Source organism: Pectinophora gossypiella, chromosome 9 (assembly GCF_024362695.1).
Source record: "Pectinophora gossypiella chromosome 9, ilPecGoss1.1, whole genome shotgun sequence".
Lineage (NCBI taxonomy): Eukaryota > Metazoa > Arthropoda > Insecta > Lepidoptera > Gelechiidae > Pectinophora > Pectinophora gossypiella.
The window spans coordinates 14,775,234-14,801,121 of record NC_065412.1 but is presented as its reverse complement, the minus strand read 5'-3'; the positions used below and the strand labels follow the sequence as shown (position 1 = coordinate 14,801,121).

The window sequence follows — 25,888 nt, the reverse complement described above, 5'->3', positions numbered from 1 at the left end:
TATGGTAGTACTTATTTATTGCAAAATGCTGAAAATTCTTACAGCTAAACGGTACAACTCTCATGAAAACTTATACCAAGTGACCACAAACTCAACCTGTACATACAAAACAAGTGTTTTGCAAAAATTAATATACCTTTCCTTTGAAACAGGGATTTAAAAAATGGTCTCAATCCAATGGATTATGTAATTATGGTCTTAAAAATTGAAATTTTTAAGGCGGACAATGTTATACGGTCAAGTTTTTTCATTCACAACATTTCAATAAATGTTCCTTGTTACAAACAAAAAATCCGATGATTTCTTAATATATATCTTTATTTTATTTTAATAGGGCAACGACTAGTAATCGAATTAAAATAGAGCTTCGAATTTATTTCACCGTCGTGCACTGTACCCTATATATCACGAAAAAAATATCCATAATTGATATTCTATTTTTTGAATACAGATTTGTTTGAATTGTATCAATTATTTAAATTAATTACAGCCTAAGCTCCCTTAAGTTCCACGATACAAGTAATTTTTGTTGGTTATTTATATGGACGATGGCATTTTAGGTTGTTATTATCATGAACCATCAATATTATGCATCATAAAACGGGTGTGGGTGCAAGATTTTCATGACTTGTCGCTCCCACCCCGCGTCTTAGGAGCTCAGGGGTCTAAAAAGGCCACACAACAACATTGCTATTTGACATTGCACTTATGGCAATATTGCTTTTTTAGGTCGAATTGGGTAGTTTCCTAGATCAAAGATAAATTAAGAAATTCTGATTACTAAATAAAGACATAGATCTAAAGGTGACAAATACTTTTTTTTTCTATTTAATTTTGTCACGTCTATCTATGACGTCACAGGTTGCTTTATCGTACAAATTCCAAGGTAATTTCGTGTTTTGACGTTTAGTAAAAAGTAACTGATTTCCCCTAAACTACCCTTGTCTTCATTGTGGCCGTTTTTGACCCCTAGGTTTATGTTCGTGTAGGATGTCTGTTCTGTTAAAGATAAAACGTTATTCCTTCTCGTCGAGATCCATATTCTCCGTAGCAATGATGTCCGACTCCTTTTCCTTATCAGGCTTTTCTGTCTTCTCCGGTTTGACCGGTGCCTCGTTGGCGACGTCGACAACCTCTTTCGCGTCAGCTTTGCCGTTGCTGTCAGTGACTTCCTTTTTTGCTTCTTTGTCCGCCCTGGGAGAATGGAGAATGATTTGTTAATTTACGTTAACAATTTGTAAAACGATAAATGAATCTAGAATACTATTCCAGCGATATTATAATGTAGGTGGACGATTATTTCAATTATAAACATATTGTTTAATGTGTTGTAGTTTTCGAAAAACTTTGCTGGACGTGAAAAAACATGGAATACGTTCAGGGGTTTAATACTTCCAGACTGAACAATTCACCTAAAAGCAATATTGCGCACTTACTTTTTATATGCGCAAATGACAAGATTTTAGATGACTTGCTTCAATCTGTCTGGCCTTTTTAGACTACTCAGCTTAACATCCCGAGCATGTCGTAACAGCCGACCAAGGAATCACACATCATGACAAACTATATTATTTATGGCTGATGATCTGTGCACATCCCGGAAACTACATGAGAACATCTCATATATAGCCCGTGTCGCTTTACCGTGTAAGGGCGAGCGAGACGGCCTGTGCGCGGTCCCTCTTACACCTTAGCGACTTACGGCCATTTAGACTAAAGTAAGACCCAGAGGGGGTGAGGTAAACCTAGCTCGACGTCTGATACGAGTTGGTGGGGGCGGAGAGACATACCGTTCTATACGTATTCATACGTATTGATTCATTATTCTATGACTTGTAGCTTTGCAGACCTCTATAGGTTTACTTACTTAGCGGGTCCATTGACGACTTCAACGACGTCATCGTCTTCGTACTTGATGTTGACGACGGCTTCAACTTTTTGCTGGATACTCTTCAATGCAGAGTGGAATATTTTGGAACTCGCCTGTAAAAATATAGAAAATTAACTGTAACGCAGTCGGAGTGACTAAGCTCTTTAAATAACGTGCGTATTTAAGTTATATTTGACATAATTATATTTAGATATCCAAATCCCGGCATATCACAAAAATGACTGTGACTCCTAGTTTCGTCTGCAACATTCCAGACCCGTATATCGGATTGCAGTGGGTGTAGCGGCGTCCGCGTACGTGGCGGTGTACGCACCGTGAGCGAGGTGATGCGCGCGCGCGCGGCGGCCAGGTTGGCGCTGGCGTCGGCCAGCTGCAGCTGCGCGGCGCGCTCGGCGTGGCCCGCGGCCGCGGCGGCGGCGCGCGCGGCGCCCAGCGCGCGGCGCGCGTCGCCCAGCGCGGCGGCCAGGCGCGCGCGCGCCGCCGCCTCGCGCGCCGCCGCCGCCACCAGCGCGCCCACCGCCACCACGCGGCTCTTGTACGTCACCACGCCTGCGGGGACATGCGCTTATCAAAAACCACACCCAAATAAAAAATAGGGGTTTTTTTCATTCACCTAAAAAAACAATTGCATGCTTTTTTAGATGAATTGTTTCGATGTGACCTTTTTGACCCCCAGTTCTAAATACAACTTTAGGGTTTATATATCGACAAGCTGTTAAGTAACAGCGTACCGAATACCGACTTGCTCGTAATTCTGAGTTAATACAATCAAATAAACAATCAAGTAGACGTTCCTTTTTTTTCGTTACGATGTCACTTACACCCGTTATATATGAAACTACCCTACACCGAGCATTACGCGCGACAAATTCAAACATATGACGATGTATGAGAGTGTTCACACTGCTCAATCGTGCAAGAATCTAAACAAATTAAAAGTAACAGAAATTTTGCAACTTAAGTAGTTAATTATTAATACGCCCGGTACCTCAACCGATTTCTGTCATATTTTATTACATAAGTACAAACAAAAGTGAGCTCTCAGCAGTTAAAAAGATAAAATAATCGGTAAAATAATTCTGCTAAGAAGTAAAAATACCATATTTGAAATCGTAAACCATTTTTGTTGACTAAAGCAAAAACGTTAAATTTCTTGCTAGACTATAATTTTAATGGTGTTGGGACCCTCGCTCAACAACAATAAATGGCGTAAGTGTTCGTTCTCTAGACCTTCAAGTAGTGGCAAAAATGTGTAGAACTCATTTAGCTTAGTATCTAAATATATAAAAGGAGAAACTGACTGACTGACATATCAACGCACAGCCTAAACGGCTAAACGTAGGCACTTGAAATTTTGAAGGGACGTAGCTTAGGTACCGTAGAGGTGCACTAAGAAAGGAATTCCCGAAATTCCCACGGGAACGGGAATTAGCGGGAAAATCCTTTTGTATGAAAAATCTAAACCGCTTAAGTTAGACGCTTGTAATTTGGCATGCAGGTACCTAAGTAAATTTAAAACTTAGTTTTTTTTTATTATTATAAACAATTGCAAAGTACATTATCATGTTTAGTACAGTACATCACAAACTTAAAAAGTTTTACCGTGCACTGCACTGTAGAAGTTGCTACAGGACATTGCAAAATTCCCACGGAAACGGGAGTTAGCGGGAAAAAACATTTGTATGAAAAAATCTAAACCGCGTAAGATACGAGTAAGTAGATGTTTTCAATCTAGCATGCATGCATAAATTAGTAAATATAAAGTTATGGCTGTGTGTTTTGAAAAATGGGAGTTAGCATGAAAAAAATGTTGTATGAAAAAATTTAAAAACTCTCTTTTATAACACGCCACGCGGACGAAGTCGCGGGCAAAAGCTAGTCTATGATAAAAATAATAATTTCGATTACCGAATGGCATGGCAACACTTACACCATCTATTGTAAACGAGCTAGGGTAGGGTTGTGGCACGCTGGGTGGTGAAGATGGTATCCCGACGTGCCGGCAGAGTAGGGGAATTATGGGTGATGACGATGACAAATTACAGGCAAGCAGCAAGCAGGAATAAATATAGTCTATTAATAACACTTCACAAAAGAATCAAGAATTAGAGGGCACGGCCAGACCTAAACAGTATAATATACTTGTTGTTCTTATGAAGGCCTAGGGGATGTAATGGGTCAAAAGAGTGTAAAATGAAAGGAAATGCGGAATGGAATGAGAATTTCGTAATTTAAAATGATTGACGGTCAGTACGAAACGCCAGTTTTTAGCAACTTACCGGTATCACTAACATCTAAGGTCTCGCTAGAGCTAGCCTTGCCACCCTCGCTGGGTCGGTTGAATATCGGCAGTAGGTCCCGGTTACCCGTTGCTATACTCGCCTCCAACTCTGCAATCTGATACAACACGCAACAACAAATGGTTAACTTTTATAATATGGTCGTAAGGCCCAAAATCCTTTTAAAATCCAAATCCCATTGTTTAACTATTGTGTCTGGAAATCCGGGGCTTTCGAGGATATGATCGGCATAATTTCTATTAGAAGAGACACGTGCTGTCAGGCAGTGTAAAAAGGCCACAAAATCCAATATTGTATTTGACATTAGCGCATAAAAAAAACACAATCTCAACAAAATAAATGTCAAATAATAAATATTGCGTTTTTAGATGAACAGCTTCGATGCGGTTTTTTTGTCCCGCGAAAAGACGTTTATGTCTGAACTAACTAATAGAGAACTTGTACATACATAAACTGCCTATGTACGTCCCACTGCTGCCTCCCCTCAATCAACCGGAGGGGGTATGGAGCATACTCCACCACGCTGCTCCACTGCGGGTTGGTGGAGGTGTTTTTACGGCTAATAGCCGGGACCAACGGCTTAACGTGCCCTCCGAAGCACGGAATCATCTTACTTTTTCGGACAATCAGGTGATTCAAGCCTGAAAAGTCCTTACCAAACAAAGGACAGTCTCACAAAGTGATATCGACAATGTCCCCATCGGGAATCAAACCCGGACCTCCAGATCGTGAGCCTAACGCTCTAACCACTAGACCACGGAGGCTGTTATGATGACAGAGAACTTGTACAGGTTTATTTATTTATTTATTTGGCAAAGACGGTTTACAGACATTTCGAATATTTTACAATTAAGAATAATTTTCAGGGTCAACTTAGTAATCAGTTCTCGTGGGAGTCGCGGGCGGAAAGTTATTTTACATATCAGGGGCAAGCAAAAGCGTATAATATATACAGCCACTCCTCGCCAGCTATGTTTAAATCCCATGTAATACGAGCCTGTTGCCATTAATCGGGCACAAATCCTAAAAACTACGCACGTGATGACAATTATCTATGATCCAAGGCTTTTCGGCGGGAAACGGGAACGGGACAGTTGCTTTCTTCATTGAGTAATCTAAATAATTAATACGAAGTGGTGTTTTGTGGTTAATGATCGCATTAAGTTAGTCGGAAGACATTCGCGAGTGTTATTATATTGGAGTATTCAATAAACAAAGTGTATCTGCCTATTTTCGCTTCGTGCCGGGAAGCCGCTTCATAACTCAAAAGTTTATGCGGACTTTTGAGTTAATTCGTTTGGGGTTCGGAGTCATCATCACCTTTCATCATTTCATTAATCATCAAGAAAAAAAATACGTCAGACATGGCTGTATGGGCATAGTTCCCTTTGCCTTACCCTTCGGGGAAAACTAAAACAAAAAAAAAATATATCTATGATCCAAACGTGAATCCTAACTTATAAAGTCGAATTCAGTGGTTTAGAGCCGAACCGGGATACTTTGAGTGACGTGTTCTCCAAACAGGGCTATCACAGTTTTTTATCTGCCATGTTCCACTGCTGAGCAAAGGCCACCCTTCTCTTCTTTGTCCAGACTGTTGGCAACACCAACACGCATGCTAACAAGAAATAAAAGAGACAACAGAAAAACCGAAATTAGACGTCAGTAGACCCTTGTCTGCCCGCAATGCTGTCTGTGCTGTACTGATGTTTAACAGTTTTTTTCTAATTCTCTGACTCGTTTCTACTTTAAGTATTCATCGCACTGAGCCTAACTATAGGCAGACAGGTTTTACATATAGCTATATGTAATTTAATATACTTAATGTTTTATACTTACATGCGACGGCACTTCACTGCTGGTTCCTGTGGAATCCAGAGGCATGTCTTGGATCACTTCTGGTGAGCCCGATGCTATGTCCTTGATGGCTTGAGCCAGAGTCCTGTAGAAAATGATATAACAATTTCAATAACTCCATCATCTGACTCGACTTCTGTGTTTTAAATGGAAAACTTTATGGAATGGTATATTTAAACAAACATCATAAAAATACTTCCCCTTACTGGTAAAACTTTGTTATCTGAACTTTGAGAAAATCTTTTTTAGTGTATTATATTGTCCAAATGACTCCCACTAATCACCACTGATTTGGAGTATGCATACCTCTGGTTGAATGCTAACAAGTCACTGAAGTAAGCGTCATAATATATTATATTAAATATTGTTATAATAATAATGAGTTAAACCTGACCTGCTGATCACCCAAGTGTCCTAAAGTAAGATGACCCGCGCTTCGAGTGGCATGGTAAACCGTTGGTCCCGATTACTGCTTGCTGATGTAATATGTAGTTGTTACATGGGTCATGTCAGGGGCCTTTGGCGACTCAATAATAATCCGGACACCAGGGTTGCTGAGGTTGGTAATCACACCACGCGATATAAGAAGGATGTAATAAATACATAACTTAGTTTTACATAAAAAACTCATACGCCCACTGCTGGGAATAGTCCTCTGGGTCATGCAACAGCAACTTACTTATAACTAAAGTGATCCTTGACGCAGACTTTCTCGAGCACATTGCGTATCTGCGACCTGGACAGCTGCAGGCCGAGGCTCATGAACAGGTTCTGCAGGTCCTTCTTGGTGACGTGGTGCGCCCGCGCCGTGTCGAAGTACACCAGCGACAGCAGCAAGTACGGGTCGGCGGGCAGCTCCACGCCGCGCCCGCCGCGGGGCGACTCCTCCGAGTCGTGTTGAGAGTCCTATGGGATGTTTTTGTTTATAATAATCTAAAACTTTAAAATATGACTTTCATAATATTTATTTGGATTTTATGTGTTTTGTCATAGAATAATACTACGTATAGAACGGCAACTCTCCCCTCCCCACCAGCTGCTGAGCTAGGTTCGAAGCTCTCGTCAAGCTGGGACGGGGTTGTCCTTGCGAGTTTCCCTAAACACAGTTGAGTGCTATAAAAAACAATAATCATTTAAAAGCATATCTTACCCGTCTCTCGCGTCTACGTGAGTCATGTCGCTCATCCCTCCTGTCATCTCTCTTGTTATCTTTGTCATCTTTCCTATCTTTACTTTCCCTCTCTTCTTTTCCTTTATCATCTTTCTTGTCTCCTTCCGTTTTCTTATCTGTATCTTTCTTCTCTGTTTTGTCGACACTCTTTTCTTTTTCCTTATCTTTAATCTCTTTCACTTCTTCTGCCTTCTCCGGTAGAGTGTATAGTGTCTTGTAGATGTAGAAACCAAAGTCGCGCATCAACATCTCGTTGAATAGCTCCGCGAATACGAATAACTGTTGTAAAGGAAATATTGTTTAAAATCTTTTATAAAATAAAACTATACTTAGCGTTGCAATCACAATCGTAAGATGAAAAGGATAAACAGTATAGTGACAACACCTCCCCGAAACGCCACACCAAAACTACATACTGTGTAGTATACACTAAAATTTATTTTATAATATGGCAACACTGCATTTTAATCTTTCCCTACCTTTTGAACATCATGGCGATGGGTGTTGCTTTTTCCTTTGTTTTTATTTATATTTAACACCAGCGACGCACAATACATATATATACACCATACATAAACTTACGCCTATAATCCCTTGAGAAATTACTGCATGAGCAATATGGCCGCCCGTTATGCCTTTCTGTATCTTGTGTCCATTTTATGTATTCCTTGTGTTGGTTGCACTATGATGACCGCGTCAGTATGACTACTAGCCCATCGATAGTTTAAATAAAAAATTAACAATAATATTGATAGGATTTTTGCTCAGAAGCAATACTATAGATAGTATCGATTGTCCTTGCAATAGTCAGATGTATACTAGATGATTTTAAGGTCAACTATCAATAGTTCGGCAACAGTAGACTGTGGTGCTAATTCCTGTAAATACCATCTAATTTTATTTAAAGTTATATCTGAAATGAAATGAAATTTATTGCAGTAAATGTGGTCATACATAGTGATGGAAGTAAATGTTATGGTTCAGCACATTCAGTCATAATCATTATAATTATTATAATCTTACTCTAAATTAACTACTTATATTTACATCAAATTTATATAACATTATTAGGGTGCAATAACTCGTTCAAAGAATAAAAGACCTTCTCTCTTAGCCACAGCTTTAGCTTTTATACATTTCATTTCATTCTGTCATTTTCTTATCCGCCGAAAAGGAAAGGGACGGATAATCGACAAACAAAATTTATGGAACACACACCAATTTTAATCACAAATCTAAACCAACCGTCAAAAATTTTACATTGACCAATAACCCGACAGAATTAAGTTGACAGCACTCGTCAAACGGTTTGCATCCCAGCGAGATACCTTTTTGATTCGCCCGGGTTATTCATTCATTTACTCTCTCTCTATTTAAGAGCTGCGCTCTTGTCGGTGGAGTAACCGCCATTCCTCTCTCCTTCCCGCCAAAACCTTCACCTCCCGATACGACACGACCTGCACCTTCTCTTTTATTTGTTTCATAAATGTTATCCTAGGTCTACCCCTTCCTCTCTTCCCTTCAATTTTTCCTTCTATAATGTTTGTTATAAATGAATCGTGTCGTATCAGGTATCATCAGGTATCCATTTATTCATTCTTCCTAAAATTAAGAGCTGTCAATCATCCGTCCCTTTCCTTTTCGGCGGATAAGAAAATGACAGGTATAACTTAAAGTAAAATTAGGAGGTGTCTGCAGGAATCGGGGCCTGTATGTCACTTGGCTAGGTTATATGATACAAACCTCAAAGCTGTGCTCCTTGTTATCAGTGATGCGGTAGTCGAGCAGTAGCGACAGAGTGGCGACGCTGCACTTGAACTTGCCGTTCTTGGCCGTCGCGCTTGGGTGCACGATGATGTGCGGGTCGCTCGGCAGCTCGTAGCGGGACCGGAGCTGCTGCTTCTCTTTCTCTAGCTGCAATGGAACCAGACTTATAAATCGATTTGGGCAAGCAGCACTAGCTAACAATTCTTTATATCCTTCCAGCCGCATTCGGCCATTCTCCTATCTATACAGGGTGTTAGTGACATCGTAACGAAAACTTTGAGAGATGATTTAGGCCATGATTCTGAGTCGATATCAAGTGGAATTTTCTGTCGCAAAAGTATGGAATGGAAAATAATTTAAAAAAACACAAAAAATTACATGAATTTTCCGACGGGAAATTCCTCTTAATATCAACTCAGAATCGTGGTCTGAATCATCCCCCTCAGTATTCGTTACGGTGTCACTAACACCCATATCTACTTTATGGCTACCTGTATGTACTCCCCCTCAATATTCGTTACGATGTCACTAACACCCAGTATATGGCTGATGTAACCGATCTTAGCAGTGCGTCAGCATATATCCGATATAATAGTAGCTAAGAACCGATACCAAAGGCCTAACGCCTTCCAAAGTATTCTATTTTCGGACATTGCGCCGGCGACCTAACCAAACATTCAGTATAGGCTACTTGACAACTTCTCTTTTACTTTTTACGAAACCACCAAACGAAAGTTTCCTTTGAAGTTTGTATGGAAATACTAACCTCACAGGTTAGGTAGGTCATCAATAAAAGCGGTCAAACGTCGTACTCATTGTTATTTAACTCATAAATAAAATAAAAAAAAAGTCGAAAACTATACTAAAATGAGATTGATTTTGGATCATATTAGACTGGCTTCTATTTCTAGATTAGCATTTTATAATTTATCTTTGACCCAGTCATTATACCCTATTCAGAGAGGTTCAGAACGTTAGATTGGCAGTGGTGCGGTAACAGTTGCATAAGTGCGACAAGCGTCCATTCGAACGGAATTTTAAACAACATCTGAACTAGCGGCATGCTATGATGGGCTTTTTGACATAATAAAGTACAGCAATTCATTTATAACAATATTGATAGACGTCAATATAGTTATAAATAAATATGAAACTAGAAACGTCAAAACGGTCATCATAACATGCAGCTCGTTTAGTGTAGAAATAAATCTTACCCTTTTCTTTTCTTCCTCCAACTCCTTCTCCGTCTTCTCCTCTTTCTTCTCCGGCTCCTCTTTGTCTTTCTTGTCTGCCTCTTTAGGTCTGTCTTCCTTCTCATCTTTCTTCTCAACTACTTCTGGCGTCGATTCTTTTTCCTGTTTCAATATGATTGATTATATTTAATATTCTGCTGATTTGTATGTTTGTTTACATAGGGGTCTATGGCCCATATTAAGACTATCTCCACCCTGAAGACTATCGCGTACAGATATGAGTCCCCAATTATGAGGCAGTAGGCCAAAGTACTTTTAATGAGCAATTTTAAGTTTTAAAGAACTGTTGTTAGTCTAGTATACTAAACTTAGTGTGTAAAGTTTATTACTAGCCCTAATATGAGTCATTGTTACTTGATATGAAATAAATAATAATAATAATTAAGAGGAAAAATCAGTTTAATACATAAAGAAACTCTACTCTATAAGTAACTATGTAATAGTAATGTTTGTGTTGTATGTATGTTCATTTTTGTGCAACAAAATGTATTGTCTTGTATAATTTATTACCTGATCATCATCTTCTACTTCCATGACATCATTATCTGATTTGTTACTGTCCTTTTCTTCTTCCGTCTTGAGGAGTTTCGAAAGCCGCGACACCATTTGAGCGCGAAGACCTGAACAAAATAACGAAATATTATTTCTCTACGGCAATACGTATACCTAAGCCATCTTTATCTCTTTTTCACTATTCATCCTTTATTTTTGTGCATTTCAAATTATCTATACGTACCTTTACAACTGACATTACGAGCTCGCAACTCTTGCCGCAATTGATCAACTTTTATACTCCTCAGATCCAACTTGGAATAGTGAGTTGGTTCAGGCTTTTCCTCGTCATCATCATTCTCATCTATTGTGATAGTACTTGTATCATTGGCATCCGTGTTTTCCTGAAAATTTTAAGAGGGATTAGTATTCACAAGATTTTTTACCAAGTGGCAAGTTCGAGGCGAACAGGCGTAAATTTGGACAATGCAAAAATTTTAATGCCTCGAAATTGTGCAAGTAAACCTTTTAACTTTAAAAAAGATTGGTTAGAATGTGAATTAAAACTATGATCATTGAACTATGAGTCCTGATCGGGCGATATCCGCGACATTAGGGGCTGTCATCACATCAGCTCCGTCTTCCGTGCATGTAGCGCGCAGCAGGAAACATAACCAAACAATACTGGGAACAAACAATTTGGGATTTGTCCGCTGCAAGCTCGTCGTCAGCCGCCGCTGGCTCGGGCAGATCCGTCGACTGCGGTCCGTCGAGTTTCTTTATGGCGGCTTCGCACGTTGCTTTATACTGGTCCTGAACGGTCGTCCACTCGACACGCGAAGCTTGCGCAGACCACACGTCTGGCAGGAACAACACCACACATTCGAGCCGCGACTTGCCGCCGCTGCCCTCGCGCCAGTAGTAAAACTCCACCATTCGGTACCTGCGTGGGTAATGCAGTTATAGTGAGGGTACTCACAAACGGCGCGCGGCCGGCTGCACGCACGTCACCACACATCCGCATCGAGAGGTCAACAAGCGGCTCTTGGCCGTAGCGCCGGTACTGCGACGGTGCGGCCGACTACTCTCACATCCAGAATGTGTGCTGTGACTTACGACCAATACCAGGACAAAAGCTTCTTTCATTTAGACAATCAAATACTAATTACCTTATATGCAACTATATGGGGTTAAAGGGAATCTTGTTAGTAGAAACTTTTGACTCTGAAGATGACATCAACAGTCCCGGAAGGCAGCTATGAGGGTAACGCCAATCAAGTGGTGATAAGAAAGTCACTTACCACTGTGTGCAGCAGGATAGGTCGATGCCAGTTAGGGCTTTGCATGTTCGAATGGCTGTTTTCACTAGTACACTTGGGTCAGTTTCAGGGTTTTCACCATCTAATGAAGGGCTCCACGGACCACCTATAGCAAAATTTTCACCACCTTTTCCTTTTTGGCCGACAAGAAACTTGATTAAACGAGTGGGGTGCAAAGGATTCTTGCTGCTGGAACGTTTGTCTTTCTCATCAGATTTGGTGAGGCCACACTTCTGGTATAAACTCTCCAAAGATGGCAGGCTGATTAACATCACCTTAAAAATTTTAGAAAACAAAATTAGAATCAGAGCTCATTGAGTTTATAACATTATTTTATTAAGTACACCAGTGTGAATAAAAAAAATGTTACAATCAATATTTGCTAACATGTGTCTATGTCTTTATTGAATAAGAAAGAAAAAAAGAAGGTAGGTATTTACCTTGGCAGAAAACCTGTAATCCGAATCTGGTGGTTCCAAGATTGCTTCGTTGGGAGTTGGAGGTTCAACATTAGGGCTCAGGATGTGGTAATTACAAGGGTTGTTCAGGGAGAAGGGCATTTGAGGAGGGAATGTCTCGCCCCATTTCACATGGGCGTTGAAGAAGTCAGATGGTATGTATAAGTTGGAGTATCTTTGTGACAGCCCAGGCACATCCATTTGTTTGCTGCAAGAAAATTGTTTCAATGAGAACCACACTATTTTTGTTTGTGTGTGTATATTATTAGCAGTTTGTGTGTATAAAGCTCTATGTACATTATCCTCGTAACGCCGAAGCATAATTACGATTTCGAAGTAATAAACGACGGTGGTACCTTGAAAAGGACCAAATTTTTGTAGTCGTAAAGGCCGAGCACTTCAAGTACAAATTTTAAAGTGTTAGAATTATCCGATCGGGTTCAAATTAAGTGGAGACCTATGTAAGGATGAATAGAAGACATTTTTGAAAAAAATACGTTTTTTTTTTAGTTCTTCCAGAAGGACTCCCGGTTTGAGTCACTACTTTTAGTAAAATTTGAAAATAATTATTATTATAAAGGGTTATGTATTTTTTCATTAACATACATACCTATTTGTACGTCATAAATATATGTATATACTTACATATTTAAATATAAAATAAGTAACGAGTTTTAGTTTTTATGATGTAGTTTGTGATTAGTCCCACTGGAAGTACATTAGGTTTATATTATTAGGAAAAAAAAATTCATGGTGTCAGTTTAGATCATCATTAGAAGGAAAAATGAAATAAAATGAAGACGGTAGTTTTTTTTAATCATAAGATCACGTAAGCAAGTCAGTCTATATCGGTATGATTTAATCACATATAACAATTTAAAAAACTTTTTGAAAAATATCCGGACATGACACCTAAAGTCCCTTGCAAAGGACTAAAAAAGTTTGCTTTCATATTGCTAACGATATCGATACAAAATTGATAAAATAACTATGTCATGTTGTTGATTATTATCTTACCTGCGATTTCTGAAAATAATGTGTATGAAAAACTACGAAATTCGATTATTAACTTGATTTTTTTTTACCTCGTCGCCGTGTGCGCGCCATCTTTACCAATAAAATGACAAATTACGACAAGTGATACATATTTCTTTTTTATTAAAGCCACCTATTCACGAAATTGAATGAACTAGTTCATAGACAAAATACTTTTTTTCTCAATCGGCGCAAAGGTTTGAATTAAATTGACAGGCAAAGTTTTGGTACTTTTAAAAGTACCTTCGTTGATTATTAGAACAAACTATTTCAAAACCTTCGGCCTTTATGACTACAATTATTTGGTCCTTCTCAGAGGACCCCAGGGCTTACGAGGTTATGTAACTAGTACTTACATGTCAAGAGGAATTCTCGGCACTCTAACAACATATTTAACCGGAGAAGGCTGGTGAATGACAGGACGTTTACGTGGAGGTGAGTCCCTGCGGTTGCGACTGTCACGCCTGTCCCTTGAGCGAGACCTAGACCTAGTACGTGAGCGCTTCTGTGGGAACACCTAAAATAAATTTTGAAATTGTAATTAGTTGCTAATTCAGAACTATAATTGATAGAGCTCTAAATAACTGAAACTCACCCTTTCTTCCCTATTATTTCGTGGATTATCACGGCGATCATCACGACGGTTAGGAGGAATATTCTTCTTTGCATTGGCTGGGGGAGGGACTGCATTATAAGTGTTTGAATTCTGTGGATTACTCTTCTGCTTTGGCCCACTCTTTGGTAGCACCTGAACTCGAGTTGCATTCCATTTGAAAGGCATGTTAGGGTTGTATGTAGCTTCGACCAGCACTCTGTCGTTGACTTTAGGTGTAATGCCCTTGGCACATACAGACGTTTGATAGAACACGTCATGGTCGACAAAGCCGAAATCATTGTGGGTCTTTGTCACGGTTCCAGTGAAAACGCGCTGTTCGGTGGTCGATTGGTTTTGATTCGACTGAGCATTTTGGTACATGTTGGGATTCATAGCGCGCGGCGTAGGGTACGCCACGACATTGCCGGGATACATCTGACCTTGTGCCATTTGATTCATTGGCATTTGTCCCGCCATCGGCATCGCCATGCCGCCCTGTGCTTGCATCATGCCTGGGTTAAACACCTGCGTTTGTTGAAAAGGCATCATACCCTGTTGCGACATCATGGAGTTGGGATCCATGATTTGCGGATTCATGCCGGTCATGTTTGAATTCACATTTGAACGCGCCCATGGCGGATTTTTAGCACCGCTACCACTTTGCATTTTCTTTGATTACTTATAGTCACGTTGATACACTAGTTCACTAACATTTATTGTTCTAAATAACACTGTTATGTTATGAAATACAATGAAAATCATACACCGGAGAAACGCCATGCGCTTTGTATGTTTTTTTTTTTTTTTTTGTTTTTGTTTTCCCCGAAGGGTAAGGCAAAGGGAACTATGCCCATACAGCCATGTCTGACGTATTTTTTTTCTTGATGATTAATGAAATGATGAAAGGTGATGATGATGAAACCTAAGCCCCCACCCTCGGAGTAGACTCCTACTCCGAACCCCAAACGAATTAACTCAAAAGTCCGCATAAACTTTTGAGTTATGAAGCGGCTTCCTGACACGAAGCGAAAATAGGCAGATACACTTTGTTTATTGAATACTCCAATATAATAACACTCGCGAATGTCTTCCGACTAACTTAATGCGATCATTAACCACAAAACACCACTTCGTATTAATTATTTAGATTATTCAATGAAGAAAGCAACTGTCCCGTTCCCGTCTCCCGCCAAAAAGCCTCGCGCTTTGTATGTATTCGCTTTGTTTATGGTTATTATTTTTTAAAAAGCACTGTGGCAAGTGCATTACGCATGTAAGTCCATGGCAATATTTAATTCAACTAATGTAATTCACAGAACTATGAAAAACTATCAAAATATATTATTTTAAAATGAACTTATTGTGTATTTCATTTACATAAAATGGAATAACACATTTGGTTTGATTACTATATATGAAATGTACGTCTGAAGGCCCAGGTGAAAAGCGGATAAGCTATTTTATAATGTGGCAACACAAACCGGATATTGCGTAATTACAATCAGACCATAGACATTTTTTCAAGGAAAAGGCGAAAGGCGGAAGAAATCGAATCAAAGGAAATTCACTACATGAATGCAACAAACAATGGAATGCAAAAAAAACTCTAGACAACTAGATCTCTCAACACGGGAAAACTTCATGTTACGTTGCATTCAATCAATAACAAGTTACGCTGATTTTGGAATATTTTTTATAATGCAGTACGTCCGAAGTTAGACTTTACTTACTTAATATTATTATTTTGGGAAATATTTTTGATAACCAACAGGATAAAAAACTAGGAGCAGCGTTAGTTTATTTATCGTATCGCACGCGTAGGTACTACATAACATACCGCATGCTACGGCTACAATTTGTCGTCGAACTACATTTTTTACCTACCTATAAAAAAAATTCACACAAAAATTAAACAAATAGAAAAAAATATAAAATCTTTGCCTGCATTTATTTCTTTGGACTGATCTGGCATACTCCACTTACTTCTGTCTACTTCTCGGATTGTTACTATTACGTGGGTACTTGTAGATATACTTCGGGACCCGGATACCGACTCCGTCACTATCGGTCCACTAGAGTCGATTAATTCTCTGAACATAATTCGTTCAGACGACGCCATAAGCCGAGGGCAGCGCCCATCTGGACACCATAAGATGTGTGTCCTTTTGAGGCGTCTCGTGTAGGGTATCTTACTTAAGCTCCGGGCCAGTTTGTTTTCTTCTTCTATTGTGTGGGTTGTGAGGTGGATTACCAACCTCATCAACCCTGGTGTCAAGGTTACTATGGAGACGCCAAAGGCTCCTAACATGACTCATGTAACGACTACGTACTTACATCAAGTAAGTAGTAACCGGGACCAACGGCTTAACGTGCCTTCCGAAGCACGGATCGTCTTACTTTCGGACAATCAGGTGATCAGCCTGTAATGTCCTAACCAAACTAGGGATCACAAAGTGATTTTTGTGATATGTCCCCACCGGGATTCGAACCCAGAATGTGAGTTTTGATAGTGGTCAGTTCGCCGTGAAGATACATAGCCTTATGCTATTTGCAATTTCTTGATAATCTGTCCGCATCCCGATGTACTCATGAAGATCATCTAGCGAGTGAACCAAGGTACACCCGCTATGGATTTGAACGCTCCGTTTTGGAAGCGTTGTAATTCCCTGTTTGATGTTTTTTGCAGAAACCCACAGCTGAATGCCATAACTCCATACTACAGGTATAGGGTAGGTACTTATAATACTTTTTTTTCTTATGTATTGGCTTCCCGCGGCTTGCGCATTCGCCACATACAAAGATAATAAACGGATTCATAAGAAAAAACAAGGATCGGAATTTGGAAAAAGGATCAGAAAGGTGAAGGATAAAATAAATATACCGGGAACTTATAATATTACAAATAATATTAATATACAGTCTCCACAGCTGGTGCCTAAGTTTAATAAGCCTCCAAAGGCCACTAACTTGAGTCATGTTTTCTTTTTAATTTTTATAGCACTCACGTGTTCTGTAGTTAATTTTTTTTCGATTTAATTTTATGTTAAGTAATTTTACTCATGAACTTTTACACAGTTTACATAATTGTGTGCTTTCAAAATACGAAATCTTTGATTAGCCCGCATTGGACCGTCTTAAAGTGATTTGGAGAATGTCTTCGCATCGAACCCAGACCTCCAGATCGTGGGCCAAATAAATGCCTGGCCGTGGTCGAATTGAATACTTACCTTCTCATTTTGTGGTAAGTAGGTAAATAAATATTAAACAGAAAAATCATAGTCATTATTAGTTACGAAGTTACTTAGACAAACAGTGAACACAGATAGCTATACAGACTTATTCAAATGCAGACTCAAAATACCTACACTACATAAGGTTACAACAACACAGTATTATTTGCAATTGAATCGTCTGTGTATAAGTACGAGCTCAAAGTAGAGCAGAAGAGATTGACGCGCGACTGGGATTCCTTGTCGCATTTCGAGATCATCACAGTGTATACAGCAGTAATATATCAACAGCTGTAGACATGTTATTTGGCTTGCATTTCAGTTGCCAACAGTCGTCGAGCGTATTCGCGCGCGCGGGAAATCGACCGCCGGCATTTTCCGTGACGAAAAATTACTTTTTATTTTTTTATTCCGCTGTATTTTTTTCAACGTCGCGCTTGTATATCCGCTTCATTATGTCACATTCATTACTTATTTAATTTAAAAATAAAGAAAGAATACGGAAAAGAAAATATAATCGAAAGGAAAATAGGGCGAGTTTTCAAGGCGTGATATTTTGGTACCCGGGCAGAACGCCAGTGTTTAGATTTGATGTGCAGTGATTAGAGAATTGACGATTTTATAAATACAATTATTATAACATTGGGTGATATTTGTGTACCTACCACCTCGATCGTGCGTAAACCATGTGATTTGTTAACATAAGTAAACGTTTATTTAAGTATTACTTGTGAACAAATTATGAAATAAGACCCTACCACTTCGGAATTTGTTTACCGGCAATGTTGAGTGCGGCACCGCAGCCTTGAATCTAGTTTTATTGACTCAAGTTAACACCAATATGGTAACTAAGTGGCCATGAGTGCAGCACAGTCGACACAAGGGGAGGGGCCCCTGGAACAAAACGCACCCCCCCAGAGCCCTGTCAGGAGGCCCGCGGGTCCCCCCAAGAAATCCGTGGCCATCCGATTATGGGAGCTCCTTCAGCCACTTGCAAGACTATGGGGCCTTATTACTGCCGTTGGTAAGAACCATTTTATCTTCTTTCGTGTGGATGGTGAGATGGATTACCAACCTCAGCAAGCAAGAGTTATTAAACATCACAGATATGGCTCTTGTAGGTACCTAATGACTACGTACTTACTTCAGTAAGCAGCAACCGGGACCAATGGCTTAACGTGCCTTCTGAAACACGGAATCATCTTATTTTTCGGACACTCGGGTGATTTCAGCCAGTAATGCCCTGACCAAACCAGGGACAGTCGTATAGTGATTTTTTATAAGACGTGTCCTTGTGGAATTGAACCCAGGACCGCTGGATCTTGAGCCGAACGCTCAACGACTACACCACGGTCGTATGATAAGCATAAACAAAACAAACAGTTTATTTTTACCGACTTCAAAAAAGGAGGAGGTTCTCAATTCGACCGTATATATTTTTATTCGTCCAAGTGTTGGGCACATGCGTCCCGTTGTCACGCGGAGACTTTACGTAGGATCACGCATGCTGTATCTATCTGGGGTTGGTAGAGAAACATCAACATTGATATTAGTAGGTATCTCTCTCTGAGTATGAAATGTTTTACCCTTTTTAGCGGATAAGAAAATGACAGGTATAACTTAAAATAAAATTAGACGGTGTGTACAGTCATGAGCAATATAATGTACCCACTTTAGGACTCTGTCGCACTAACATATTTGACTTTTAGTGAGACTTACAGTTCAATTTGTCAAAAAAGTTAATGTGACATGGTACCAAAGTGTATACATATTAATGCTTGTGACCGTACTGGAATCCGCACCTACATAACTTAAGCTCACGACTATATCTCAATTGAGGAAGTCAGAGGTACGTCCATTGGAAGTTGAACTGAGTACCCACGCCTCACCGAGCTCTCCGTTAGACCAACGTGATAGATGGTGAGCCGTATCGCCGTATATAATTGTCATGCTAACTGTGTTAGTGAAAAACTGCACTTAAGATAATTCAATAACTGATTGGTGCAAGTTCGGTACCGGGCAGTTCAAACTGGCATTCCCTGTTTGAGCAAGCCAGTGAACCACTGCACCACAGCGCCTCTTGTAGACTCTACTTTTTTCACTTGTCTAAAATCGTTTTAGTCTATTTTTATTTATTTATTGTTCAGGTAATCAACAGCTTATATAGTATAGTATACTTACATAGTAGTGATATAATATTTTAAGTAATAAGAAAGCCAATTATAGATTACCCCGGGTGTTGTAATTGTATAGGGCGGAGAAGCCGCAGGGAGGGAGCGTTAGAATGAAAACGTTACTTCACATGATTACATGGATTTAATACGATTGTAATATCAACAGAAAATTAATGTGCCATGTCGAGTGTAGGTGACAAACTTTGATAAAGGAGAGAGAGGAATGTCATTTGACATTGACATTACATTTTTTTTTATTGCACAGAAATTCATGAACATAATACCTTAAACGCTAAGAAGCATTGTTAAACCCGACATGGGTTTGTCTCAACGCAAAATATAATCTAAACATCAGTTAGCAATCAGTTGTTCAACTTAACTTATAAAGGGTTAACATATGAAACGTGTAGGTATCACTTAGTTTACAATTATACATAGAAACCCTTCGATATATGTATATTATGATCGAAGTAGGAAACAAACAAAAATTAAGAAAAATATGCCTGGTGTTGGTCACCATTGCTCATGAACAATCGCATAAAACATGAATGACTTTATTAGTGTTTGACTATTTTAGTGTACTTTATTGTTTAATAATCGAATATAATGGTTTCATTTCACGGTTGATGTCCCATAAGTAAAATAGGTACTTCTTGAGATTAAAAATCTCTTTATTTTCTGAACAATAGGCATTATGAAATGACGTCAGTCAGTTCTATTTTAACATAGGATTTTATAATGTGAGCATTCCTAGAGCATTCTATGGAAACTTTTACCTACGCATATTGGGTAAAAATAAATTATTGAATTTATTAAATTTATGTTTAGTACCTAATTGTAATTGCTTATTTATTATTAGGTAAGTAAGTACAAGTCTAATAACAACATAATAATAAAAAAAACTTTTTTTTACCGGGATTCGAATCCGGCATCTCCGGATTGTACGCCCAATGCTCAACAACTGGACCACAGAGGCCGTTACTAGCATGATGGCTATTATTATGGGCAATGGGCTGATCGCCTGTCACCAAACAGTTTATCAAAGTAATCTCGTACGTAGAAATTCTCGAATGCGCTGGACTAAAAAGTAGTTACTTACAAATAATCTTTCCAGCATTCTCTAGAAATTGGATCGTGCTATCATGTCGCCGGTAAACCGTGTTTATCAACAAAGACGTCGCTTTGTTTCAACTATCTTTTACGGCATGATTCATAAACTTGAAGGGTTCTTTGTACAACTAAGTAAGTAGGTACATTAATGCTTGCTGCATGCAGAGTCGGGTACTAAGTAAATTACGAATAAATGCTTGCTACTTGTAGAACAGGGTAAGGATCAAAAGCAGCGAAGACGCAGGCACTTTCTAATAACACTGACATAGCGCAGCACTGGATATTTGACTCGGTCAAAGATAAATTATAAAATGCGAATCTAAAAAAAAATATACGGTCGAATTGAGAACCTCCTCCTTTTTTGAAGTCGGTAAAAATAGAAGCCAGTCTAAGATGATCAAAAATCAATCTCATTTTATTATTCGAAATATTTTCGAATACATACATAAACAGCCTATATACGTCCCACTGCTGGGCGCAGGCCTCCCCTCAATCAACCGGACCACCACGCTGCTCCAATGCGGGTTGGTGGAGGTGTTTTTACGGCTAATAGCGGGACTAACGGCTTAACGTGCCCTCCGAAGCACGGACGGAATCATCTTACGTTTTCGGACAATCAGGTGGTGATTCAAGCCTGAAAAGTCAAGGACCTCCAGATCGTGAGCCTAACGATCTAACCCTAGATTATGGAGGCTGTTATTTACGAATATTATTTATGAATTAGGTAAAAATGATGACTTGAATGACTTGTACATTATGTAATGGGTATTACTAATAGATTTATAGTATAAGTGAAATTTTAGTGTGTATTTTTAAATTATTGTCACTCAGAATCATGGTCTAAACCATCCTTCAAAGCTTTCGTTTGTAGGTTGTCGTAGCTTTTGTAATGAATGCTGAGGGGGATGATTCAGACCATGATTCTGAGTTGATATCAAGTGGAATTTTCCATCCGTGTATGTATTGATGATAATTAAAACACATAATAACGGGTTCTTACCGCGTTTAACGCAGGGATATGAGACTCCCGATATTTCGACACCGTTGCAAGTGCCATGATGACGGGAAAAATAAAAAAATAAAGTAAAAAAGTAGTAGTTGAAAGTATTGATGATGATTAAAAGTGTATTGTTGTTTGCAGTAATGAGCGGCGCCGGCTCGGAGCTGCTGGTCCTGGGATACGACGTGGCACCAGTCCTGCTGTGAGTACGTCATGTTTAATTATATATACAATAATACACATACATACATAAACTCACGCCTATTTCCCACCGGGGTAAGCAGAGACTATAGAATTCCATTTACTTCGATCCTGACACACTTCTAATGCTTCCTCCACATTCATCAATCGCTTCATACACGCACGTCGGTTCAGAGTAGATCGTACTAAACCTTTTCTAAGGATATCTTCAATTTGGTCCATGTAACAATAATACTTTCATAATAAATACTTTCACCATAAGGTTTATCATATCCAGCTTACGACATCGTATCAACAGTGGCTGCAAGTTGTCTTTGATTACTCGTAGCTCTGCCCGCACCATTAGGGATTACGGGCGTGAGTTTATGTATGTAACACAGTTGGTTCGACCATTGTAGACGGCATACGCTCACCACCTATCACGTTAGTCATACATAGATATCATCATCTCCCTAGCACTATCCCGTTTTTCACAGGGTCCACTTACCTAACCTGAAGATTTGACAGGTCAGGTTTTTTACAGAAGCAACTGCCTGTTTGACCTTCTAAACCGCGAAGGGAAAACTAGCTCAATACATGTTAGGTCATATACCTCCGAAAATGCATTACTCGGGAATGTGGGTTTCTGCAAGATGATACATAGATATACATATATTTTTTAATAATAATGAATTTGGCTAGATAATTGTCGGAAGCAATAAATACTTTTTTCTTATATATCCTCTTAAGACCGAGATTTCAAGACACAATAGTTAAACAATGGGGTTTGGTTTTGTAAAGAACATTCGGTCTTAGGAGGATATTGTAGGGTCAAATAAAAGAGAAGGTGCAGGTCGTATCGTATCAGGAAGTGAAGGATTTAGCGGGAAGAAGAGAGGAATGGCGATTACTCCACCGACAAGAGCGCAGCTCTTAAATAGAGAGAGAGAGAGATTGTAGGGTCAATTGGTGTAAACCAAATATCACTTTCAATTTTGGTACTTACTCGCCTTACCGCCTTATTGCATTTTACACGCGTCTGGTCGGGATCGGACTGTGTAATAGCACATAGGGTCGGCGTGATACGGTTTTCCCATATTTTGGCCTTTACGAATAAAAAATAAAACAAGTGGTGAACGTGTGGCATAAGTAGCAAATTCAGCCAAGTAAAGTTCCATCGAATTGCTTATTTGATAATTGCATTCCATTTTGCTTGGCTGTCGGTGAGAGCTTTCAGCGCTCCTCATTTGTCCGGCCAAGTAAGTAATGCCATCTGCGGCAAATCTACAATAAGTCACGTCAAAAAAAAATCAGCTTGGCCGTTAAATTGATGAAAATTAAAGACAAGGTGTTTATATAGAATAAGGAATAATACTACGTATAGAATAGACTCTATATATAGAGCGGCCGATAGTGTCTCTATAAAACGAGTTGTTTTGTAATTCTGAAGTCATTTTCTATGCAGTGTTTTATCCAACTGCCCCGGAAGGAAGGTAATATTTATAGTTATTCTTTACTGAAACTCCAGCAAAGATCTTCTGAAGGTAGTTCTGAAGTAATAACCTCCTGTGTGTCGCGCTGTCCGGTAGTTACGTGTGACGCGCGGGGTGAAGCTGATGCAGCGAACTAGTTTTTGTGTACTTCGCTTGCAAATGTATAAATTCCTACCTACATGTTCTATATTTATTGTACTATTTGTTCGAGCATGATATTATGTTGCAAATTGGAAGCGACGATGGTGAATGTCGGTGTACGGATAAACCAAAGTTGGTTTTTGTTGCACCGTCAATGGTAAAAAATGTATTAAGTACTGTGCTTATTTTTAATAAATAAATAAATAAAATAAATAATAAAACTTGTGAGATGACAGGATTCTGTTATTAGTTCTTTCTTCCACCAAGGAAGCCCTAAAAGGGCATAGAGTAATAAAAACATATCAACCTAACATCCGCGATGACGTTGGTTTGTTTTCTTTGACATCCACTTTGTAATTGAATCTGTTGCTTGGCAAGGGACATACAATACAACTCCTTATGACAGCCACGTCACAATGAAGACACGGCGAATTTATTAAAAAACATCATAAAAGGAAAGAGAGCAAGGGTAGCCCAAAAAGAGCTTAAGTACATGTAACAACGGCCTCTGTGGTCCAGTGGTTGAGCGTTGGGCTCACGATCCGGAGGTCCCGGGTTCGAATCCCGGTGGGGACATATCACAAAAATCACTTTGTGATCCCTAGTTTACATTACAGGCTGACCTGATTGTCCGAAAGTAAGAAGATCCGTGCTTCGGAAGGCACGTTAAGCCGTTGGTCCCGGTTACTACTTACTGATGTAAGTGAGTAATCGTAACATGAGCCATGTCAGAGGCCGTTGGCGGCTCAATAATAACCCTGAAACCAGGGTTGCTGAGGTTGGTAATCCAACTCACAACCCACACGATAGAAGAAGAAGAAGAATTACGTGTAACAAAATTAAAGAGAAGGCAAACGTTATTTCTTATAAGGAAGTCAAGGAATTGGACTTTTATAGACAATTAGACAAGGGTGGAGAAAGCTACGCCGACAAGAGCGTGGCTCTTAAATTAGTACATGTATATAACAGCAATAAGTTGAAGTTTGTATACGGAAACAAAAACAAACAACAACATATACACACACAAACACATATATATACATATTTTGAATTTGAATTTTGAAAAAGGAAGGAATAAAGATACGTCAATAAGGGACGGTTTTCCTGTTGCCGGTGCAAGATGTAATTCCGATAAGTTTGTTTTCAGTAATCCGGCTTCGAATCGAACCGGGGAGGTTTATATGGTCACCCATCACACCGCAAATCGTGTTTTATATTTTACAATAGTTTCAATGTACAGTTACTATAGTAACATTATTATACATCAATGAATGCGCGGTACAGTCATGAGCAATATAATGTACCCACTTTAGGACTCTGTCGCACTAATATATTATTTGACATTTAGTGAGACTTACAGTTTAATTGGCCATGCTCGGTTTTTGTAAAAGTACAGAAAGCTGAAAACCATTTCGAGATAAATGAATTTGAAACAACTCCCTATATTTACTTTTTTTATTTTTCAGTATTACCATGTCACATTAACTTTTTTAACAAATTAAACACACACACACTTTGGTACCCCAAAGTGTATATGTCACCGTAAAATTGTAAATAACGTTAGATTATAATCTATCTCGCGAGATTGTGAACTGTCGAAAAATTGTGAAACGTAATATACTGCTTACAATTTAACGTATTATTATTCGTCAGATTATAATCTATCGAAGTAAATCTGTTAAATCACAATCTTACAATTGTCAAATTGTCAACTGTCCGACGGCTGTCCCTGATTGGTCGGCCTTACAGTAGACCGTTCTGTGTCCATAGAGTTAGGAATAAAACACAGGTGTCAGTCAAATAAAATAAATGCTCTTCAAGATTGTGAAATCAAGTACGTATTTATTAATTATTTAGTAAGTAATCAATAATTCTGACATCACATGGTAAGAAAAAATGTATCAAAATTAAAAAAATCTGAAACGTATCATACAGTATACTTTTCGTGTGTAAGATAAACATGTTGGCGGCATAGGGGTGGCCCAAGGGCCACCCCCGCCGCACCCTAACCTACTGTTATGCCTTGTAAAAATTATGACAAAACACTATTATTCTAAAAAAGAATTATGGATATCTATTTATTAATCCCAAAAATAAGTTATACCTAACAAACCAGTATTCCTAGATGTTATTATGGGAAAGTAAAACTATTATGCTAAAAAACGTTATACAAAAAGGATTATGATAATTAAAATTATGACAAAAACATTTATGCATTTTAAGAGAATCCGAAATTAACATTATGCTCACTCTAATAGTTTTGTAACTCTATGGTATAGCACGCGAGGTGCGTTTCGTATCACAATTTGACGGTTTCACTTCGATAAATTATAATCTACCGAAAAATAATACGTTAAATTGTAAGCAATATGATACGATTCATAATTATTCGACAGTTCACAATCTCGCGAGATTCAAATCG

The 25,888-nt window shown here is 38.9% G+C and overlaps 3 protein-coding genes across 3 annotated transcripts in view; 2 read left to right on the top strand and 1 right to left on the bottom strand.

Annotated features, from left to right (window-relative positions):
- On the bottom strand, positions 1-14,928 carry LOC126369605 (cell division cycle and apoptosis regulator protein 1-like). The gene is made up of 16 exons (XM_050014096.1): positions 14,139-14,928; positions 13,900-14,060; positions 12,491-12,716; positions 12,033-12,325; positions 11,428-11,674; positions 10,976-11,135; positions 10,750-10,859; positions 10,201-10,341; positions 8,963-9,133; positions 7,199-7,498; positions 6,728-6,954; positions 6,031-6,133; positions 4,171-4,288; positions 2,205-2,440; positions 1,868-1,983; positions 1-1,194 (listed from the first exon to the last, which is right to left on the bottom strand). Exons 1-16 carry the CDS (start codon positions 14,802-14,804, stop codon positions 1,017-1,019), a joined length of 3,453 nt encoding a protein of 1,150 aa, XP_049870053.1. The 5' UTR covers positions 14,805-14,928; the 3' UTR covers positions 1-1,016.
- The window catches only part of LOC126369663 (abl interactor 2), a 317,799-nt gene that overhangs the window by 13,061 nt on the left and 278,850 nt on the right, over positions 1-25,888 (top strand). The gene's annotated exons all lie outside the window — the stretch shown is intronic.
- The window catches only part of LOC126369711 (uncharacterized), a 31,113-nt gene continuing 22,925 nt past the window's right edge, over positions 17,701-25,888 (top strand). Inside the window, exons 1-2 of the mRNA XM_050014282.1 lie at positions 17,701-18,392; positions 21,794-21,854. Coding sequence (XP_049870239.1) covers positions 18,227-18,392; positions 21,794-21,854 — 227 coding nt within the window. The 5' untranslated portion in view covers positions 17,701-18,226. The remainder of the gene's footprint in view (positions 18,393-21,793; positions 21,855-25,888) is intronic.